General features: G+C 44.0%; 4 protein-coding genes across 4 annotated transcripts; all 4 read left to right on the forward strand.

Moving 5' to 3' along the window:
* Window positions 1-1,280: 1,280 nt before the first annotated feature.
* MELLADRAFT_56689 (uncharacterized protein) lies at window positions 1,281-2,064 on the forward strand (the record flags this gene model as incomplete). Its single annotated transcript, XM_007412170.1, has 2 exons — window positions 1,281-1,849; window positions 1,913-2,064. The coding sequence occupies one exon, from the start codon at window positions 1,587-1,589 to the stop codon at window positions 1,845-1,847; it is 261 nt and encodes an 86-aa protein (XP_007412232.1).
* A 3,893-nt stretch (window positions 2,065-5,957) lies between these two features.
* MELLADRAFT_64877 (uncharacterized protein) lies at window positions 5,958-7,036 on the forward strand (the record flags this gene model as incomplete). The annotated part of the gene is made up of 3 exons (XM_007412171.1): window positions 5,958-6,174; window positions 6,350-6,935; window positions 7,024-7,036. The coding sequence occupies 3 exons, from the start codon at window positions 5,958-5,960 to the stop codon at window positions 7,034-7,036; spliced, it is 816 nt and encodes a 271-aa protein (XP_007412233.1).
* Window positions 7,037-11,561: 4,525 nt separating this feature from the next.
* MELLADRAFT_64878 (uncharacterized protein) lies at window positions 11,562-11,963 on the forward strand (the record flags this gene model as incomplete). The annotated part of the gene is made up of 1 exon (XM_007412172.1): window positions 11,562-11,963. The coding sequence occupies one exon, from the start codon at window positions 11,562-11,564 to the stop codon at window positions 11,961-11,963; it is 402 nt and encodes a 133-aa protein (XP_007412234.1).
* Window positions 11,964-17,604: 5,641 nt separating this feature from the next.
* MELLADRAFT_124575 (uncharacterized protein) lies at window positions 17,605-18,481 on the forward strand (the record flags this gene model as incomplete). Its single annotated transcript, XM_007412173.1, has 5 exons — window positions 17,605-17,789; window positions 17,875-17,932; window positions 18,003-18,061; window positions 18,130-18,202; window positions 18,311-18,481. 5 exons carry the CDS (start codon window positions 17,605-17,607, stop codon window positions 18,479-18,481), a joined length of 546 nt encoding a protein of 181 aa, XP_007412235.1.
* Window positions 18,482-19,907: the final 1,426 nt, after the last annotated feature.

Consider the following 19,907-nt stretch of genomic DNA (forward strand, 5'->3'; position numbering starts at 1 on the left):
AGTCCCTTGCAAGGCAGGTGTGGGACTTTGTTAAGTTTAGTTGTCATAAGTCCAGGACCCCGGAAAACCCCGGTTGAAGAACCCATCCTAATTGGAATGGATCAGTGGTCAAAAAATACGCTGAGGTACTGTCAAAAAAGGTAGTTTTTGGGGTTTTGGGAGCCAAAAAAGATTCTTTTGAATTCAGACTTATCAACGTGACAGGTATGGTTTTGGCTTTGGCCAATAAAAAAGACCAAAAATAGACTCTTTTGAATGTACATATGTACCAACAGAAAGAGAGTGGAATGGTCTCTGGGAAAATTTTTAAAAGTTTTTGTTTCTTGAACCTACCAACAAAACCGGAATTGTTCAAGCTCAACTTTTGGGTTTTTACCGCGTCACAGGGTATTGGACAGTGTTGTAGTAGTCACGTGACATGGCACGACTGCGGCACAGACTGTCTCACGCTCTGGTGAACAAAACCCAGCCTGACTCTGATTTTGAGATTCCACATCATCATATGTGGAATCTAAATCTTCTTGCTTACTTTTGTACTTTGTCTATTCACAATAGGTACATTACATCATCATATGTGGAATCTAAATCTTCTTGCTTACTTTTGTACTTTGTCTATTCACAACAGGTTATGAGCCTGCGCTCACGCTTGCTCGCCGAATTGTCGAATCGTTCTTAAATGCATGGAAACGAGAAGACAGAACTACGCCACTAATCCGCGATCTCCTCCGAAACGCAAAAGACGGACACGCATCAACAAGAAGCAAGTTCAACAAGAAATCAAACCGATCTTTCCTGATTTATCAAAACTCCCTCCATCACCTCCATCCCCACCTCCACAAGATTCCCCGCATATTTCCCCAGAATCACCTTCTCGAAATCAACCTTCTGAGTATCTGCCCCCCTTATCTCCCATTCGTGTGTTACCCACGGGAGCACCTCAACCTACGTTTCAAACTCTATCTACGTTTCCAACCTTATCTACGTTTCCAACTGAAGTGCAAACTTCTTCTACCTTTCCTACTGTATCTACGCCAACGTCGAAATCGCTGCGCTACGCACAGCAATATGAAGGGTCCCTGATAGTGGAGTGATGTACCACTATCCTGAATACCCGCTACGCATCACTATCGGCACAGACCCACTACGAAGTTTTTGTAGTGGTGCGGATTGGTCACTACAGATCACAACGATATTTACGCACTAAAACTATCGTATCGCACACGAAGGTCGCTGCGATATTGACTCACTAACGCTACGATATTGCACACGGGCCCTTTTTTAATATGAACAACAAATAATATTAAAAGGCATGTAGTAAAATAGATGAAACCATATACAAAGAACCATTAAATTGAGATTATATGAATATTAAGATGAAAAAAAGAGAAACCATGTATTAGGGAGAGTCGAGAAGCTGAAATGAAACTGGCCAAGGAAACAATCGGTAAAAAAGAAAGAAAAGGAAACAAGAGGAACGGTGTATTAGGGAGAGTCGAGAAAGTGAAGCAAAAGTGTTCAAGGAAACATTCGGTAAAAAAAAATGAAAGCAGAGGAAAAAAGAGGAGGGTTGAGAAGGTGAAGCAAAAATGGTCAGTAAGCTTCAACGCTTCTCCATATTATTCACTAAGGCAAGAGCCTCGTCAAACTCGCCAGGAACCGTGATGCCTGACTTGAGCCACTCTCGTGTTGAAGATGCACGCTCAATAGTTCTACTAGACAAGGCCGATCAATCAGAACCACAAACATCCGCTGCTCCTGAGAAGATTCGTTCAACAGAGCATGTTGTCCCAGGGCAACATAGGAAATCTCGAGCCATGAAAGAAAGGATGGGAAAGGCACCAGCGTGATCCTAAAACATAAGAGATATTAGAATCATTGTAGGTAAATGCATAATAAGATTAAAGATAATTACCTTCCACCATGAAAGCAAAGAGCCACCATTCAACGGAAATTTTCCTGATAAATACCCTTCCATCTCCTGACTAGTATCATAATGATCTCCAGTAGAAGTCGAGGCAAATACGTTGTACTCGTCATCGGTCACTATGAGATCTTGATGATTGGAAGAGGGAATGACCGGGTTGAAGGCTGTCTGTTTTTTGGAATAAATATCGAGTTGACGTTCCATGATCTTTTCAATATGATGCACATGTGATGGGTGATGGAGTTCAAAGAATTTCAATCGCAGTCGTGGATTGAGAACAGTAGCAATAACAATGGCTTCGCATTCAAGAGCCTCGGTTTCATAAAGTTGTAGACGAGCAAGCATGACGTTCATCATTTTCTTGAGGCTGGCGTAGGGAGTATACAATTTGAGCTTTTCGAGAGAAGACCTGACACGATGATAGTCAAGCAAAGTGATTGCTGCAGTAGGGTGATTACCCTCAACTCTTGAGGTAGCAGAAACAAATATCTACACAAGCGATCATATGTCAGTCAATGATCTGTAGCTGATCTGACAAGATTGATGAAGAGAAAAAAACTGACTTCCATAACCTCATTCAACGCTGATACACATAGCCATTCACTTTTCGAAATAGATATCTCTTCAAAATAGCCTTCTTGATCGTTTGATAGCATCTGATTGATCACCTGCAATTTGATGTTAGAAAGATTGAGACATAATTTATCATATCTAAAGACTCACCTCGGCACCGTCCACCATAATCGAACGACTCTGGTGAAGTCCGTTCCACTTACTAGTCATACCAAGGATTGGACACCTCAAAGTCCAACCCAGATCTTTAGCACGATTACGGAACTCAAGACGTCGAGATGGCCTGCGTGCAATCAAACGGCTGACTCGATCGACCTAACAAAGCATAGTTCAGCTTTTGAATAAAAAAAGATATCAAAGTGAAGGAAAGCTTACCTTCTTGACCGCTTGAACCACAAGATCTGCCCTGGGTTTACTCAAACCAGGTAGAACAGTTGCAGGGTGAGAATCAATACTATCACCCTCGCATTCACTTTCTGAATGACCTTCCTGAATCCCTGATTCGCTACCTTGATCTGAATCTTCAGATTCCGAGTCCTCAATCTTGGCATCAACATCCTCGGTTCCGTCATTCAAAGTGATCGATGGTGTTGGAATTTTGAAAAGGGGTTGGGTGGTGGGTTTAGTGTGTCCAAAATCAAGACCAATCGAGGAGAGGCCATGTTTCACAAGCAACACTAACTTGTGGGAATAGCAGCGGATCTGCATGCGACCCGCTGGCCAATCAACACTAGGAGAAGCTTGCAAGAAGAGCCTTTGCAACTCATAAGCAAGGGTTTGATTGTTAGACCCCGAGTCGGTGGTCTGAGCTACCATGTAGATAATCGATTTACATCAGCACCAAATTAAGGAGGCAAAAAAAATAATAAATAAACTCATCTTATCATGTAAGCCATGTTTAATGAGAAATTGGGCCACCGGTCGAGCAAGTAGAACACCAGAATGGTTCCATGCAACCAGCTTGAGAGAAAGATGGACTGTCTGCAATTCCCACTTATCATCGATGAATGTAGCATTCATGCCGATGAAAGCATGTCGGCTCCGACGAGTGGTCCAACCATCGTGAATGAGGCAGAACTTGCTAGAGTTGTTCTGAGTGAATATGAAAAGATATGAGTATATCAGACCTTGATATACAATTGAAGATGAAAAAATGAAAAAATGACATTAGAACCAAGATTACGAACCTTCAGCATGTCTAAAACTGTACATTTCATGCCAGCAAAGAGCCGTTTGGCAGTGTTTGCTGCCCAGACCGCTGATCGAAGGGTTGCAGATACATTTGACAAGCGGAAAGCAGCTCGTAAAGCGTTATCTTGGAAACGAGCCCAAGGTAAAGCTTGACAAACCACCCAGATGACACACACTAAGTTGAGAAGATCAACACTAAAACGATCTCGGGAAACAAAGGAATCAAGAGTTCCAGAAGATTGAGCCGTCAACGCTTGCTGCTGCTCCTCCCAGGAGGGTGGCAGGTCCATCCCTGCGGCCTGGGCTTCTGATCGTCTTGGGCAAGCTGGTCGCCCTTTGCTTCCATCTCGGTGGCCGTACAAGTTGTAGTAGCTTGTCAAACCTTTGAGGAAACGGCCTCGGCACCACCGGCATCGGTACAGTCGTGGATCACCAGTGGTCTGAAAACAAATCAATATCAGGGTTAGTATTGACTATATTTTAATAAGATAAACAAGTGAAAAACTCGCCTGGCCATTTGGATAAATTGGAGGGTGAAAGTACTTGAGAAGCTGCTTAACTCAAGCCAGTTGAGATGCCCTGATACCGGTTCCTGGTCTTCTGGGTATGATTTCGTTGTCAGAGTCTTGATCGATATTGATACAGTCAGGCACTGTAGTCTTCTAGGAATGAATAGACAAAAAGATTGCAATTGCAATAAGCCAAAGGAAACGACCTCAAAATAGTTGACAAAAACACTTACAGATGACATCTTTTTTCTTTTCTTTCCAGCTTTTTGATCGGACTGACAATTAGCTCGTTTTTTGGTTAATGGTGATGGAATTTGCAGTGCTTCTTGCTCGTCTTCACCGGTGGCAAGATACAGTCCATCAATATGAGCAAAGAGAGGGTTGGAGGGACCAGGAGTTGGTGATCGTGTCGGAGAGACAAGCTGAAGCGACCGCCGAGAGTCTGCTGAGGTAAAAACAAATCCCGGCGAGGGTTGGATAGGAGACCTGGGACGAAGAGAACGAACAGAAGGGGAAAGGGTTGGGGCTGTTGATGGAGGAGCCAGATTAATCCGAGAATTTGTTCGGATTGGCCGGTCCGACATGATTTCACAGGAAGCAGTGATGATGCCGGTAAATGTGATTGTGGACTGATGTCGCTAGTCAAGATGAAATGGGACGGCGATAAGTAAGATTGAACTGGTTGGTGATTGAAAAACTAGAAGACGGAATCTAAAAATTGATTAAGGAGGTAGGTCAATAAGATAACTGATTAGTGATGGTGGTGAATAAGAGCAAATTGGATAATAAGATCAAAGTGGATGATGCGGTTGAATAAGGCAAGAAAGAATCTAGAAAATGGTAGTCTAGAATTTGATGAAGGGGAGAAAGGTCAGTACCAGAAATGATCAAACTGATGTCTTTTATATCTATCAAGTGTGGACTTACTCGTGCCAGTGGATATTGATGTATTCATTTCTGTCCTTGATGACCCTTAATCCTGTTGATTGGTGGGGGAGAGGTTCCAAAGATGATGACGAGATCAAGTGATTGTGGTGAATTGAGACGATCGAGTATGTATGGAGTCAACAGCATCTTGGGCTCGAGTCAGAGGGCATGGTCCTCTTACATGTTTGGGCGTAGAGGACATGGGGTTATACAGGTCATAGCGCTCGCTATTGTACCGCTCTGGGTGTGGACGCACCAGAAACAAGCTCGAGCGCTGCTCCTGTACCACTACTGAAAACTTCTAATTCCATGTAGGGCTGCGCGGCAGCCACTACAAAAAGGACCCCTATTTTTAGTGGAAGTCGCGCAGCGCTTCCACTATCTATGGTGGCGCGATTTCGACGTTGTCTACGCTACCACCTCTACCCTCTCCTTCCACTGCTGAACTTCTTGAACTAGAATCTCGCCATTCACGACTGCCTTCTCCTATCGCTGCTAGTAATATCGATTCATCTGCTGTTTTACATTCACTGCCTGTTACTACTCCTGCTGAAACCACGTTATCACCTATACCCTCTATCACCTCTGCTGAAATCGTATCTCCGACATCTCCCGATTCCGTTTCGGAGTTAGCATCTGTAATCTCACGCTTAGATCTCAGAACGTCAACCATATCCCCAAACAAACCACTACAATCTAATAACGCTCCATCAATCACTTTTGACCTTTTCACTATGACTAAGAGACTTGTTTTTAATCCAAACCCTGTTATTTTTCCTCAACGCATATTTCCGCCATCACAAATGACTCCGACGGACCCCCCATCATCAACAATGTCGCCTGCCGATGAAGATTGTGCATCGCAAGCAATCGATCGAGCCTACAAATGTTTAACAACTGTTCTTAACTTCACTCACCTTGTCAAGGACGGATCAAACTTTGTGTTATGGAAGAAGAACACGGCTCGTGCAATGAAGGGTTTACTACACATCATCGATTTCTGGGATAATCCTCTACGTGTTGAAAGTCTTATAGACCAAGACCGTGACGGTCTCGCATCCGCCGTTATACTGAACACCATCCACAAAGATATCAAAAGACTTAACTGACTCTGCGAAAACTTCTTACGATGCAATGAAAGCCCTTCAACGTCATTTTCAACGAGGTGGCCGTACGAATCAATTCTCTCTTTTCACTCGTTTAATCAACTTACGTCTTGACCTAGATGAAGATGGAATGCTCGCTCATATATCTCAAATCGACTCAATTGTATCGGAACTTGAATCCACTGGTTTTACATGGACCAGCGACTCGATTCGTGGATTACTCTACCAACTTCACATGCCAGCTGACATGACTAAGGAGATCAATAAAGAACTCGATGGGAAATTTGATGAATCTCACCTTAATTTCAAACTTGATGACATCAAATCGGCAATCCAAATCCATTTGGCAAGAGAGAAGACCGCTTCTGAAACAATCACTATCAACGTGTTAAGTACCAATTTTGAAGCAATGGCTATGAATCGTACCCCACCTGCTCGCCGAAATTTCAGTCAAAATCTCAATACGTCTATGAACCAAACTCCATTCCATTTCACTCCTATTTGCAACAACGCAATCAAGAAGATTGATCCGATGAGATGGAGACGTGGTCCTGCGGCTATCACAGACAATGAGCACAAACGTAACAATACGGAGAATAAACCTCTTCCTATCCCTGGCTCTGCAGTGAAGGCGGTTAAGGATGGAGTGCAACAGTGTTTTTTCTGCGGCAAATTCGGTCACTCTTACCTTGATGCCACCAATCCGTGTGTACTTTACAACGGCAATGGCGACCGAACGGGACCTCACTGGCGTGACTGGCGCCGTGTGGCTGTGGACGGTCAAACCCGCCAGTGGTACAGCATAGACGCCTTATACCCTCAATCTTACGCTCGAGGTGCGCCTCAATCAAACCAAGGTCGTCAACCAATCAATGCAAGCTCAGTCGAGGTTCATGAACCCACTCATCAAATCGACGCATCTGCTTTGGACTGGAGTTCCGAGGGTTTTGGGCTTGTTGAGGATGGTAATGAAGTACCTTCCGAGTACTCCACTGAGTACTTGTTGTTCGATGGTGGTGCAACCGATGCTGTAAGCAACAATTGGTCTATCCTGGCTAATTACCAGAGCCTTCCCCATCCAATTCCTATCAAGACAGCCACTAACGATTCTGATGCTGTCATAGTAGGTAAAGGTCAAATCAAGCTGAAGACCCCCTCAGGTGAAATAGCGGTGATTGAGGATGTATACTACTGCCCCAAGGCGACAACGACAATCATTTCACCTGGTGCATTGATAGCAAGTGGCGCAAAGGTATCGATGAATGGTGATAATAACTTTCAAATAAAATTAAAAGATGGCAAAATTATTTATGCAGTACACAAAAATCGTAGATGGTTCATCCAAGCACGCAAAAGGCCTTGTCAATCTTGTTTTCTCTCTTCTCATTTAGTTTGTGCAATGAAGTCATCTGTTTCATCTTGTAAGTTATGGCATGCCCGTTTGGGTCATGTGTCAATGAGAGGAATTAGACGCTTGTTCAAGAACTCTGAGGAGTACGGCCTACCGAAGATCATTCACTCTGACGTGACTTGTGAGGATTGCCTTACATGTAAGAGCACGAGACAGAGAGTCTTAGGCAGCACACATCAAGATCCTGGCATCATGGAGGTTTTAGTAACTGATGTAGCAGGTCCTTTCACCCCATGTTTGACAGGTGAAAAACTGATGGTTACTTTTAGGGACATTGCATCAACTTTCTCGGAGATCCAAATCATAAAGCACAAGTCCGAGGTACAGCAACGCTTAATTCATGTTATCAAGAAATGGGAGAGGGAAACAGGCCGCAAGATAAAGATAGTAAGGTCTGATAGGGGTGGAGAATATATCGGCAACAGCTTGGACAAGTGGCTGAAAGAAGAAGGTATCACTCATGAATTTTCAAATCCATACGAACCAGAACAAAACGGAAACACGGAAAGGCTGAACAGAACTCTTGGAGAAATGGCGAGAACTATTTTATCATCAAGTAAATTACCGAATAATTTCTGGAACTTTGCTTATCTGACAGCGGCACATCTCCATAATCGACTACCCAATTCAATCACCAAGGACAACACACCGTACGAAATGTTTCATGGGGTGAAGCCGAAATTAGATTCACTATGCACATTTGGTAGTACCGCTTTTGTCCACATTCACAAAGGACAACGATCGCCTGGAAAGCTGGAAGATAGAGGAAGAAAATGCAAGATGGTTGGATACATTGCAGGTGGTAAAGGATGGATGTTTTATGATGAAAAAAGGAAGACTGTTTTTCCCTCAGCTATTGCCAAATTTCCTTATGAAGATGACTCAGTAGAATCAAACGTACAACTAAACCCCACCACATCTGAATCACTTAATAAAATCATGAACAAAGAAGCTCCGTCAAAAGGCCGACTGCAACATATTATCAATGCCCTAAAGCTAGGAGATTTCTCTGAAGAAATCAAGATAGACAAACAAGATGTCGCTGCAACTCATGCACTAAGCGGCAACGACTACCTAAAGATACTTCAACCCCCATGTTCGTATGCTGAAGCGATGAGGTCAACTGACGAATGCAAGTGGAAAGAGGCATGTGATGCTGAAATGGACATGATGAGGAAGATGAGAGTTTGGGAGGTTGTAGACAAGCCTGACGGAATGGTATCAATTGGTCTTAAGTGGGTATTCACATATAAGAAAGTAGACGATGACGGTAACCCAAAAAAATTCAAAGCACGATTAGTCGCAAAAGGTTATAGCCAAAAGGAAGGTATTGATTACACCGAAACTTTTGCACCCACCGCAACCTTTCCTGGATTACGAATAATGCTGACCGTCGCTGCGTATCAGAAATGGCCAGTCCACTCTTTCGACATCACATCAGCATACCTCCATAGCGACATCGACTCCATTGTATACTTTTCGATACCTACTGGATACATGTGTGATGCACGGAAGAAAAACAAAGTTCTCAAAGCTCTGAAGGCGCTATACGGAACTAAACAAGGGGCTTGTTGCTGGTGGAAGCACATTCATGCTATTCTCAAGGCCCTAGGATTCACTGTTAGCCAATACGATCAATCACTTTACATCTATCGACGCGGTTCTGACACATGCATCATATGGCTTCACAGCGATGATGGTTGCGTCACCGGGAGCTCGGAAAAATTACTATCTGAAATTCACGAAGCAATGAAGGAGAAACTATTGATCAAGTGGGAGGAGAATTTAGATCAAATCGTGGGTGTTAACGTGTCGAGAGAAGAGGATGGTAGTTTTAAGTTATCTCAACCCGGTTTGACCAAGAAAATAATAAAATCATTTTTACCAGATGAGCGTACCACAAAAACTCCCATGAATTCACAGAAAATACCAACATCACCTAATGAAGATGAAGAACGTGTGGATAGTGAGAGATACCTATCAGCAATTGGATGTTTGAATTACTTATCAGTAGCAACTAGACCTGACATCACGTACACAGTCAACTACTTGGCAAGATTCTCATCTGATCCCCAACGTCAACACTGGGCGGCAATTGAACATCTCATCCGTTACTTGAATACCACAGGTCCTAAAGAATTAATGATCAAACCGTTACGAAGTCAAGTTGATACACCGCTGCACACCTATGTCGATGCAAATTGGGGAGGCGAAGGAGCACGTTCATCTCATGGATTTATTACCTACTTCCTCAACTGCCCCATCTCGTGGACCTCGAAATGCCAGACATGTGTAGCATCTTCAACCTGTCACGCTGAATATATGGCGATGGGGACGGCCTGTCGTGATGCTGTATGGTTGAGAAATCTGGTCGAGGATGTGACAGGTGAAGGCAACATTATCAACATGCACTGCGATAACACCTCAGCGATTCATGTAGCCAGCGACAACTCCTCAAACAAACGCACACGTCACACTGATCGAGAATTCTACTATATCAATGAACAAGTCTACAAAGGACAAGTTTTCTTGAAATGGATAGACACAAAGTCCCAACGAGCCGACATCTTAACAAAATCTCTGGGCCCGACTCTGCATGAAGCCGGGATGAAGAACTTAAGACTTAAAGATTAATCATTTATTGTCAATGTTCAAAGACTATCTTCATGTTTTGATTTTTTCCGTTATATTTTTTATGATTGTTATTGTAAAGGAGGCAATGTTTCTGGCAAAAGAAATAATCCCGAGCCTTGAGCAGGGCAACAGATTCCAGATAATATTTGTCCTACCTATTTCAGTTTGTTATTTTTTATTTTTTATTTGCGTTCATTTTGTGAAACATGCTTGTCATGACTATTTTTTGTTTTTTTTCTTTTCTTGGTTTTGTTTCTAATGGGTGTCTGTGACTTGTCGTGGGGGGGGTGTTGTAGTAGTCACGTGACATGGCACGACTGCGGCACAGACTGTCTCACGCTCTGGTGAACAAAACCCAGCCTGACTCTGATTTCGAGATTCCACATCATCATATGTGGAATCTAAATCTTCTTGCTTACTTTTGTACTTTGTCTATTCACAATAGGTACATTACATCATCATATGTGGAATCTAAATCTTCTTGCTTACTTTTGTACAGTCGATTTCAGAAACCATGGAAACATTTGCCCGCCAAATTTGAGCAAATTGGCGCGGAATTCTTTCCAAGCTTTGTGCAATTGACTGTACTTTGTCTATTCACAATAGACAGGTCGTCTTGGGTGGTTTTAGGTCGGGTACTTCCTCTGGGGAGATTCTTGTCTTTTACCACGAATTCGCAACTTGTCACGTGACCTGGTCCGTGACTGCGCCAGTAGTTGTCCAAATTTCAAAAATCCATCATCACAACTTTTTCGACACCCTCGACTCACCTTCCTCACGCGATAGCGGTTGGCATGGAGGTCGACAACGTGTCGGACACGGGCCAAAAGAAGCAGGGGCCTGAAAGCATCACTACCCCAACTCGAAACGCGTCCAGCGCGTTTATTAACCCCGTTGGGTCCAAAGAACCGGCCAAAACGACCAACCCCTTACCCCCTCTCGTCTTTGACAAAGCGAAGCTGAGTCAAGGACTCAACTCCTCTTTGATTCAAACTTCCGACCTGGGAAACTTCTCGAAGAAGAGATCCCGATTAGAAACTCCCGGTACAACTGCAGAATATCAAGCAGCCGAGTTATCTGGAACCCCACGATTGGAACGCTTGCGAGATCTTTTCCCAGGAGGTTCCGAACCCAATTCTCTTAAGGAGGTGGTAGGAAAACTCCTGGAAGTGATCAAAGCCGCTTTCCCCCTCGCCAACAAGTCAAAATCAACCAAAAAGATGACGGTTGATGTTGAATCGGCCGCGGACATCCTTGTCTTAACTGGATCGGTATATGATCGAGTCATGTACGAAGATGCTCGCCGCAACTTCACAACTCCTGAATCACTTATGGGACCTCAAACAACCGGCTGTCCCATTATATTCAAGGGACGGGAGACCGAAGATAAATTGGACGCCTTGATTGAACAAGTAGCACTTCTCGCATCGAAAGTAAGCGACACACCTACGCAATCAAAAACAAAAGGACCACAAGCGCCTTCATACGCTCTAGCGGCCTCCAAGCATGCCCCAACCACCAACAACACAAAGGGAAATACAACCCAAGCGCACCAACAACCGCCAAAACAAGCACCCAGATTAAAGGCAACAAACGCCATCACCCTTGTTCACGAACCGGGGTCTGATATCACACACCCGGGTCTGTCGAACGCCAAACTCATAAAAGAGCTCAACGTTGCGTTTTGAGCATACAACATCAAAATGAAACCGGACGACAAGGAGGCCATTGAAATAAAAAACGCCCGCCGACACCCGTCAAATGACATCGAAATCTACTTCAAAACCTCAGCACACGCTGCTAAGGTTCGCGAAGCCCCTCATACATGGGTAAAAGGGTTTTCTAAAACCCTAACAATGAAGGAAGCCCGTCATGAGATCATTGTGAATGGTATTCCTACGACTTTTGATCCCAATATCCAAGATCATGTAGAAGAACTCCAAACATGCAATGGAAATCTCCTCAAAGATATGATTTTTGTGCGTTGGCTCAACCCAAAAGTGGTGGATGACCCCAACAAGAGACACTCATCAATCCTGATAGGATTAAAAAGTGAGGACCAAGTGCAGCAATGCATTAACAACAAGATTTGGCACAGTAGAGGTAAGCATATTACTACCAGAAGCGGCCCACCACCGAAGAGATGCTATAACTGCCAGAAATCAGGCCACACGGCACCATCGTGCCCACTGGATCCTCTGTGTCCCTTCTGTGGAGACAAACATCATTCTCACAACTGTCCCCAGAAGGGGAAAACAGAAATGAAATGCACTGCTTGTGCAAGGAAAAAGGTGAGCCTAGAACCCACGACTAACCTCAAAACCTTCTTTGCTTCCAACCCAGCAGACATAGTCCATCACCCTTTCAGCCCAACATTCCCAACAAGGATAGCAGCTAGCTACCCTCCCTACAACCCAAGCGGATCCCCAAAGATCATTATCATAGAAAGCAGCGAAATGAACATGTCTTAATGTTGGAACAACGCCTGCTAGAACTTTTAAAATCACAAGATACATCGGCGATACTTCAGCTCAACTGTCAACGCTCACAACACGTAATGCATTCCTTATTTAATCACGATCTTACTAATAAATTTTCCATCATAGCTCTTCAAGAACCACATATCAATAGACTCGACTACCTACCCCCCAACCAAAACAATTGGATCCTTATAAGTCCAACACCAGCAGCTAAAAACGAAGAGTCACGCCCGAGGGTGTGTTTATACATCCGTCGAGACCTTCAAGCCGCATTAAATCCTATCACTTCACCATCAAGAAACGTATCAGCCTGTACAATAACAATTAACGATTTTTCCTTTCTAATCACAAATGTCTATAACGCACCAAAATCCTTCTCAGGATTTGAGGAGTGGGACCAACTAACGACTTCTTTACCACTTTCCCTCCAACTGTTACCAACGATTGTTGTAACAGACGCTAATTTACACTCACCAGCGTGGAACCCCACCCACAACAAAACACACGAAAAATCAGCCGACAAACTAATTGAACTCATGTCAAAATGGGACCTACGACTGAGATCACCAGCTGGAATACCAACTTTCGGCATGAGTTCCACAACCACCAGAGGCACCACGATTGATCTAGTCTGGGTCAACAAACAGCTAGACGATGCCATCCAGACCTGCCTCGTGGACACAGACGATGTCACGAATCAGTTCTCGGATCATCAATCCATCATAACAACATTCAGAACAACACCTCAAGATTCACAAGCAAACGACCAAGACACGATCAGACAAAAGAATTGGAAGAAAGTGGAAACTCAAGACTTATTACTCAAACTCAGAACGACTCTACCAAAGGTAACGAGACTAACCACACAGGATGAAATTGACGCCTTTGACAGGAGCCTACGAAATACCATCACCAACGCTCTGAACAACAACTCGCCCAACAGACCTCCACCGGGAAAACACAAACACTGGTGGAGGCCTGAAGTCCTGGAGCCACTCAGAAAAGAAGCAAAACGCCTACACCGAAAATTCAAAGCTGAGAAAACGGAAGAAAACAATATAGCCTATAAAAAAGCCCGAAACACATTCAACAAGAAAGTAGACAAAATGAAAGAGGCCAGTTGGAAAACTTACCTGTTGACTTTAACACACGAAACGCTCTTCCAGGCAAAGAAGTTTGCCTCAGGTAGGAAACCATCATCTTTAGTCAATACACTAATCTCAACTTCAGGTACGGTATGCTCAACCAACGACGAAAAATCCGAACTCTTGTTCCACACCACGTGCGTGGCCACAGCGCCTTGCAGGATAGAAGAGTCAGACATCCTCCAATTCCCGCTCGACACAGAAACCCGACTTACGGACCCCACCATGCCCGACTTTTACTCATATCTCTCAGAAGAAAACATAAAGAGTGTAATAACAAGTGTTCCGCCGCTTAAAGCACCAGGCGCTGACATGCTTCAAAATTGGGTATGGCAGAAGATTTGGCAACAAGTCAAGACTCACTTACGTTCACTTTTCTTACAGATCACAGAACTAGGCCTTATTCCAACGGATTGGAAACACGCCAAAACCATCATGATCCCAAAACCGGGAAAACCAGACTACACGGCCGCCTCAGCATATCGACCAATAGCGCTGCTGCTCACGGTGAGTAAAATCTACGAAAAGCTGCTGACAAAGCATCTTTCTGAGCAGGTAGAAAAGAAAAGATTACTCCATGAATGCCACTACGGAGGCAGACCCAACAAATCAGGACACGAGGCGCTTGTACATCTAGTCTCCTGGATCCGAAAAGAATGGTCCAAAGGTAAACTAGTGGGTGCACTTTTTGCTGATGTTAAATCTGCATTCCCTTCAGTACACCACCCGAGACTCCTCTCAATTCTCGAGAAGAAAGGCTTCCATAGCCAAACAATCAACTTACTTCACAATTTCCTGAATAACCGTTGCACCACGCTCTCATTCAATGGATACGAATCAACACCCTTTGAATTGACACACGGTCTACCGCAAGGATCTCCATTATCACCACTACTCTATCTCATCTACAACAACACCCTACTAGAAACCACGGATAACATCAAAACAGCTACAGCCTTAGGATTTATAGATGACGTTGTCCTTCTTTCAACCGCTTCTGACACACACCAATTGCGCTCACAAATGCAGACGCTAGCTTACAGACAGAACGCCTGGGCGAAAGACCACGGGGCCATCTTCGACGCAAAAAAGACTTTCTGGGTCATTTTTAGCCCAAAAGACATCAACAAACCACCAACAATCAACTTCGCCAACAGGAACAACATTCCACCCGAGAAAAAGGCTAAATGGCTAGGTATCACTATTGATGATAAGCTAACCTTCTCCCAACACAGAAACGAGATTCTAACAAAAGGCCGACAACGTGCAGGCTTTTTGGCAACACTTTCAAAGGTAGAATGGGGTATATCCCCCAAGCTTATGAACACACTAATTACCACAACTGTCCACACAGCCCTAGACTACGGATTAGCAGCGTGGTTACCATTTGAACCACCAAATTATTTCATTACGAGCCTCACAGCAATAGACAACACGTGCGCAAGGGTGGCGCTGGGAGCACTGAAGACAACACCAGGAATCTTCCTTGCACACGACGCCAACCTCACCCCAACAAAAATCCGACTTCAAAGCAAAATAATGAACTTTATGGCAACGGCACTGACAAAACCGTCACACTCTCCTATCTTTAGTTTTGTCAAACAGGTGCAGAACTCAAACCCAAAATGCCACCACAATCCTTTCCACCGGTTCTTTCAACACCCGGTCAGCAAAGAACTAGAAGAATTTATACAACAACTTCCCCTCAACCCGTCCGACATCCTGACAAGACCATCCAACTATTCAACGATCATACAAGAAAACAAAGACTTCGCGAAAATAGAAGCCAACAAACTAACAGCCACCCTCGAACATGTCGTGATCTTCACTGACGGTTCGAGGATACCAACATGCACTACGGCGGCAGCCGCTTGGTGTAAAAACTCAGGCAAATCGAAAGCCGAACATTTAGGAACAGCTAGGATGCACGGAATATATCAGGCAGAGTACAGAGGAGTCCAAATGGGACTCAAGATGACTCTTCACACAGCTTCAATACACACAAGATGGACAACAATCCTACTCAATAATCAAAGTGTCATAAAAGACTTGAGATCAAACAAACTCCCCATTACCACCCTCAACAATAGAAAACTAACTTACAAACTGTTAACCTACCTACACAGAACCTTCCCCAACATGCGTATTGCCATTCGGTGGTGCCCAGGCCATTCAGGAGTACACGGTAACGAAATCGTGGACAAGATAGCGAACAAGAAGGCAAACACAAAACTACCAAGCACATTCACAGCAAAGCCGACAGCCGCGAGCTTTATGACGGCAATCAAGGAATGGAAGTCCAAGAATTCTGAAATCACAAACCAACAAGATCTAAAACGCTTAGGACACAAACCGCAACAGAAGTTACACTTAAAATATCTCTCCGAACTCAACAAACACTCTATAGGTATCATTTCACAATTACGATCAGGCCATATACAACTAAACCACTACTTATGTAGATTCAAGCAGCTTGGTAACCCAAGCTGTGATTGCCAAGAAGGCATCGAGACAGTAGAACATTATCTATTCACATGTGTTAGATACAACAACGAACGCCAACACTTTGAAGAAGAACTGAAGAAACTCAAACTCCCTATCAACACCTCAATCCTCAACAAGCCAAAAGCTTTTAAAGCCATTGCGCAGTATTGCGACAAGACCTGGAGGCTGAAAAGCCGCTGGAATTGGGCTGCCATCGCAGAAGAAGACCTGCCAACTGACAGGCAACCACCAAGGGATTAATTCCTCACCCCATCCTTTAGCGCTAGAATCATGTCCCCTCGTACATCATGTATTATAAGTGAAACAGCCAACAGCAACCCTTTCCCCTGACACAGCCAGAGGGGTTTTACCGGTGCTGGAAAAGACATGCAGTGTTTGATAGCCGAAAGGCTCTAACAACACTTAAAGCAATGCAAAAAAAAAAAAAAAAAAAAGAAAAAAAAAAAAAACTTCCCCTGGAGCTTTCCAGGGTCCTGGGATTTTGTCTCCAGCCCCAGCCGAGGCCGAGCCTGTTTTTTACTTATCCGTTCCTCAAGGTGTGCTCCGGTACCGAAGATCCGACGGATATCCGTCGGAGCATCCGTCGGATCCGGATGTCGGAAAGAGTTTTAAAATCATCCGGTGGCTCGGTTGTTGGAATGGCCTGAACACGCCGGATACCGCAGCTTACGCGCGTTGTCAGGGACCCGGACCCGGTTTTTTGGCCGGATATCCGTCGGATTATCCGACGGATCCGGAAACCAGAAAGGCCTTTGGCATCATCCGGTGGCCGGATGATCCGGCGGTTCGGTTGTCGGAATGGCTTGAACCCGCCGGATATCGGCCAGAGCACACCTTGATCCGTTCCAAAGTTATTGGACAGGCCTCCGAGGCCTAAACTCTACAAAGTCCCACGCTAACTCGCGCACGCTTCGAGTGCGTTGTTCTATCCAAGGCCAGGGAAGTTCACCTCCTGAGAACTCAATCAACACCCATTGTCTGTCTTCTCTCACATATGCTCAATATCGCCTGCGTCAAAGGTCTTTGAGCCTTGTGAGAAAAATCTGGACTGGAAATGACGATTTCAGCAAAAGCGAAGCTGTTTGAATGCCTGTGACAGTCCGTGACTTGTTATCCTTTGCTTTATAAGCCACTCGACCTTGATCAAGTCCTTGACCCCACTAGATTTGCTCGGCGCACAAATTGGGTACTGTTCAAAAATGAAGTTCATGATTATAGTTCTATCAATAATATCTTTATATACTTCCTTGAGTTTTGGCCATAGCCCACCCAGCCGACTCGTGGCCCGCCAAGGTAAATGTACCCCAGTCACTGACAATGATCCGAACACCAATATTTTCAACTGCCCGGATGATCATCCAATGGATTTGAATGATTGTCAGCGGTAAGTGGTTCAGAGCTTAAACCAATTCTCACCCGATACCTTTTTTCTTTTATCAACTTATTCATTTTTTGCTGGGTTGTTTCAGCGCTGGTCAGATAATGATGCAAAATGGATGGAGTAGTAGTGGGTATGGAACCTGCGGCGTGAGTGACAGTCTCGTGAACAAATCATCGTCGCGGTCGATCTGATCACTTTCTTGAACCCTGCACCCAGGTCTTGTACTTTGGGAGTGACGGCAAGGGGGAACCGGCGCCGTTAGTCCCATATAAAGAGTAAGCCTTCGTCCGTGTCCGTGAAATATGTGTTGCTGATGTATGTTTGCCGTATCCAATTTTATAAGCTTGACCGCGACCATTGTAGAGAACACACTCAACAGCTTTACTGTCGACTGTTGCCCTGAAATTAAAACCGAGGTATATAACTTGTTCTCATTCGTCTGATTTCCATCCTAGTTTGGCAACATATGACTAGGTTTTGTTCTAACTTGCAGCTTTTTATCATTTTGACCTCGATTTTTACAGTTCGGGCACCCAGTCATTAGCGATCTACCTCCTGATCCCCAGTATCCCACTGGTTCAACCGTTCTATGTGTTGGCCGGTTAGCCTCGTCCTATCCGGATGCTAGGGCCCTGGACGACAAAGATATTGGCGTCTTGATAAAAAATAATAAGAAATACTTGAAAAATAATTGACTTTTGTACTCTCATCCCAGATTACATGCTCCAATTTTTTTACCTCTTTTTACACAAGACCCTTGAAATATCAATCTCGCTTTCCCAACCTTTCTTGCCTTGTATTGAGCACCTCATATTTGAAAATTCTTTACCTAGCACTAGCATTTGCCTCAGCATAGCATGTTCCTTAATTGTGAATCATGCTCCCATTGAATAAGAAGTGTTTTTACGTAAGCATAAGACTTCGCCCAACTATTGCTATGCTTATACAGGAATTCCACCGTATGGAACCCAAAAGTCATTTGTTTTCATAGAGTACGGTGTAATAAGATTTTTTAATTTCAGGGATTGTCAGAGATTCCTTACAAAAGGCATTGCACAACTGTGGGCCAAACTAGTCTTTTGGAGTGTGCTGCACTAAATGCCTGCTAAGCTCAACAGAGAGCCCTCTCACACACTTCAACTGCCTGACAATATTTGTCCCTGATGTGATTTGTGACAATCTCTGAGGACTTGAGTATATTGCAGTCCACTGGCTGAGCAGGTACCTTCCCTGTGGAGTGCTCTGGGGCAGGTATATGCTTGAAAAAGTCTTCCGGAGTCCAGGTCTCAAGGCCACTTACATGCTTATTTTATCTCATTGATGGCTTGGTCCTTATAATAAAATGTCAAGAATCTCAACTAACGCGTATAGAGCACCTTTGCCTAAGGAAATAAAGGATGTGCATCATGTCTCTCATGTCAACTTATTAAGGAAATTCACAAGAGTGAAACAAAAGGACAAGTGAAAAACAACCCGCCACCATTGATAGTTGAAGGACAGGACCATTATAATAAAGTTCAAGAAATACTGAACAAGATAAAAATGAGAAAGAAGATAGAATGCTTAGTTGGAAAGGATATGAAACAGATCATGACTCATGGGAACCAGACATGAATTTAAGGAATGCACAAGGATTAGTGAAGTCTTTTGATAAAAAAGATCCACAAGTTGAAAATAAATACTTTAGGACAAAAACAGCATGAGGGAGGTTTAAGGCTTTTTGCCATGTCGTTTTTTATGATAACCTGGTGAAAAATGCCTGACCCATCACGAGGGTGTTGAGGTACAAAGGGGGGGATGATGTAATGAGCCTACTATAAAGATATACAAAGACTGTAACATCCACGCTTTGGGCATTAGTTAGAGCTCAGAAGCCTTTTGTACCTGTTGCTCTTCGCATTGCAATATGATCATCAAGCAAATGATACCTCTTGCTCCTATCCTCCCATTTGAGTCACCACAGAGATATGGGTTATAGCCAAGTATGGGTGACCAAGAAATGGGTTATTTGAGAGTTGACTGTATAGAATGACCTGGAGGGCTTACAAACACAACAATGGGTTCCCTTTGAGATAAACATACACTGAATTATGTATCCCAGGGCAGGCACAGTGGTCATGC

The sequence above is a fragment of the Melampsora larici-populina genome (genome assembly GCF_000204055.1).
Source record: "Melampsora larici-populina 98AG31 unplaced genomic scaffold MELLAscaffold_29, whole genome shotgun sequence".
Taxonomy (NCBI): Eukaryota; Fungi; Basidiomycota; class Pucciniomycetes; order Pucciniales; family Melampsoraceae; genus Melampsora; species Melampsora laricis-populina.